Raw genomic sequence first — 2,396 nt, forward strand, 5'->3', positions numbered from 1 at the left:
TAAAAATAATCACTATTAAAGTTTCAACTGCTGATTTAACACTGTTCCCACACATACAGATTTTTATTAAATCTCCAGTGGCATTTCCCCCAAAACACTCCCAAATAATAATGGAACCCCCCATCGTGCTTTATAGTCGGCCCAACACAATTTCGCAACAATGTTTCTTGTGGTCTTTTTCGTACAAATGTTCGCCTTCTGTTGTCGTAAACTTCAAATTTCGATTCCTCTATCCATAACACCTTTTCTCAGTCCGAAATTGTCCAGTCTGCGTGTACTCGTGCCCATTGCAGTCTTTTTGCTTTGTTTAGTGGTTTTAACAATGGTTTTTGCACCGCAACACATCTTCGAAGTCCCACCTGCAGAAGTCGCATCTTCACCGTTGTTAGCCCGATGAGATCTTCTCCTACACTATTTATTTCTGCTGCAATTTCCCGTGCAGACATGCGTCTATTTCGTTTGCTTATGATTTCTATAGAAAGATCCTCCACTGGTGTCGTCTTCTTTGGTCGCTCACACCTCTTTTTTGGCACAACACTGCCCGTATACCGGAATCGCGCAACAGTATTCTGGACGAAGGACTTCGAAATTCCAGTTTTACTCAGTAAACGGGGTTTTGACGGGGTAATTATTTCTGTACGTTTTTCCATTGTCCATTCTTTTCTGATATTCGCCATGGTGATCTTTTGAATGCTGAATAATAACTAAACCCAAACTGGCGATGCCATAGTTCTCGTTCAAGAACTACGAATTGCATTCGTAATTGTATAAACAGACTGCGATAACACTTAAGTACCTTTTAACATAAGCAGAAACAAATATCTTGACGGGAAAAGATAGAGTGATAAAAGTCGCCTAAACTAAATCTTGAATTCTGAAAAACTAGTCTTGAACCGTACGATAAAGATTTCAGTTTTTTTTCTGTATATTAATTAGAACACAATACCAACCGTGTCATTAAAAATATATTCCTTAAACATAAATGTTATTGCTAGAACCGTTCATATCGAAATAAGTAGCTAAAGCTGTAAAGTAATCTAAAATTCTAAAATGGTTAGGTACCCCATGACTTATGGACGGAGGTGTACATACTATGATAAAAGTACTTAAACTGTGTACAGGCCAGACTACATTTCTATGGTTACATTCATAATAAGTCTATAACTCTGTAATAAGAGTTTTAATACAGATCGTCTGAGTTGAACATTTTAATTACTACAATTTTCACTCCAGTAAATTTAATATTATTTTTCACGTTAACTGAAATCGTCTGACTAAAAGTTTTCGTCATCGACATTGGTTATCGATAGCTAACAAAACTTTTAATCATTTGTATCGGTTATTCCTAGACAAAGACATTCAAGTCGAGAAAATAATTGTTATACTATAACTTTCTTGCATTAGGGTTATAACAGTTATGGTGTCTGTTAGGTTTTCTGTAGAAACGGTTTATGGCACGATCGACCGGGAACGGTTATTTTTGAGTTCAGGATTTTCGTTTATTGCTTGCACGGGTCTAAATACAGATTTTTATTAAATCTCCAGTGGCATTTCCCCCAAAACACTCCCAAATAATAATGGAACCCCCCATCGTGCTTTATAGTCGGCCCAACACAATTTCGCAACAATGTTTCTTGTGGTCTTTTTCGTACAAATGTTCGCCTTCTGTTGTCGTAAACTTCAAATTTCGATTCCTCTATCCATAACACCTTTTCTCAGTCCGAAATTGTCCAGTCTGCGTGTACTCGTGCCCATTGCAGTCTTTTTGCTTTGTTTAGTGGTTTTAACAATGGTTTTTGCACCGCAACACATCTTCGAAGTCCCACCTGCAGAAGTCGCATCTTCACCGTTGTTAGCCCGATGAGATCTTCTCCTACACTATTTATTTCTGCTGCAATTTCCCGTGCAGACATGCGTCTATTTCGTTTGCTTATGATTTCTATAGAAAGATCCTCCACTGGTGTCGTCTTCTTTGGTCGCTCACACCTCTTTTTTGGCACAACACTGCCCGTATACCGGAATCGCGCAACAGTATTCTGGACGGAGGACTTCGAAATTCCAGTTTTACTCAGTAAACGGGGTTTTGACGGGGTAATTATTTCTGTACGTTTTTCCATTGTCCATTCTTTTCTGATATTCGCCATGGTGATCTTTTGAATGCTGAATAATAACTAAACCCAAACTGGCGATGCCATAGTTCTCGTTCAAGAACTACGAATTGCATTCGTAATTGTATAAACAGACTGCGATAACACTTAAGTACCTTTTAACATAAGCAGAAACAAATATCTTGACGGGAAAAGATAGAGTGATAAAAGTCGCCTAAACTAAATCTTGAATTCTGAAAAACTAGTCTTGAACCGTACGATAAAGATTTCAGTTTTTTTTCTGTATAT

General features: G+C 37.8%; 2 protein-coding genes across 2 annotated transcripts; both read right to left on the reverse strand.

Annotated features, from left to right (window-relative positions):
- Positions 1-248: 248 nt before the first annotated feature.
- LOC108576525 lies at positions 249-677 on the reverse strand. The gene has a single exon (XM_017939537.1). The coding sequence runs from the start codon at positions 675-677 to the stop codon at positions 249-251; it is 429 nt and encodes a 142-aa protein (XP_017795026.1).
- Positions 678-1,715: 1,038 nt separating this feature from the next.
- On the reverse strand, positions 1,716-2,144 carry LOC108576526. The gene has a single exon (XM_017939538.1). It carries the CDS (start codon positions 2,142-2,144, stop codon positions 1,716-1,718), a length of 429 nt encoding a protein of 142 aa, XP_017795027.1.
- Positions 2,145-2,396: the final 252 nt, after the last annotated feature.

This window comes from Habropoda laboriosa, unplaced genomic scaffold (genome assembly GCF_001263275.1).
Source record: "Habropoda laboriosa isolate 0110345459 unplaced genomic scaffold, ASM126327v1 scaffold350, whole genome shotgun sequence".
NCBI classification, from domain to species: Eukaryota; Metazoa; Arthropoda; class Insecta; order Hymenoptera; family Apidae; genus Habropoda; species Habropoda laboriosa.

What these genes read in the sequence shown, in the direction of transcription:
- LOC108576525 (XM_017939537.1), bottom strand. Translation starts at nt 677, where the DNA reads ATGGCGAATATCAGAAAAGAATGGACAATGGAAAAACGTACAGAAATA.
- LOC108576526 (XM_017939538.1), bottom strand. Translation starts at nt 2,144, where the DNA reads ATGGCGAATATCAGAAAAGAATGGACAATGGAAAAACGTACAGAAATA.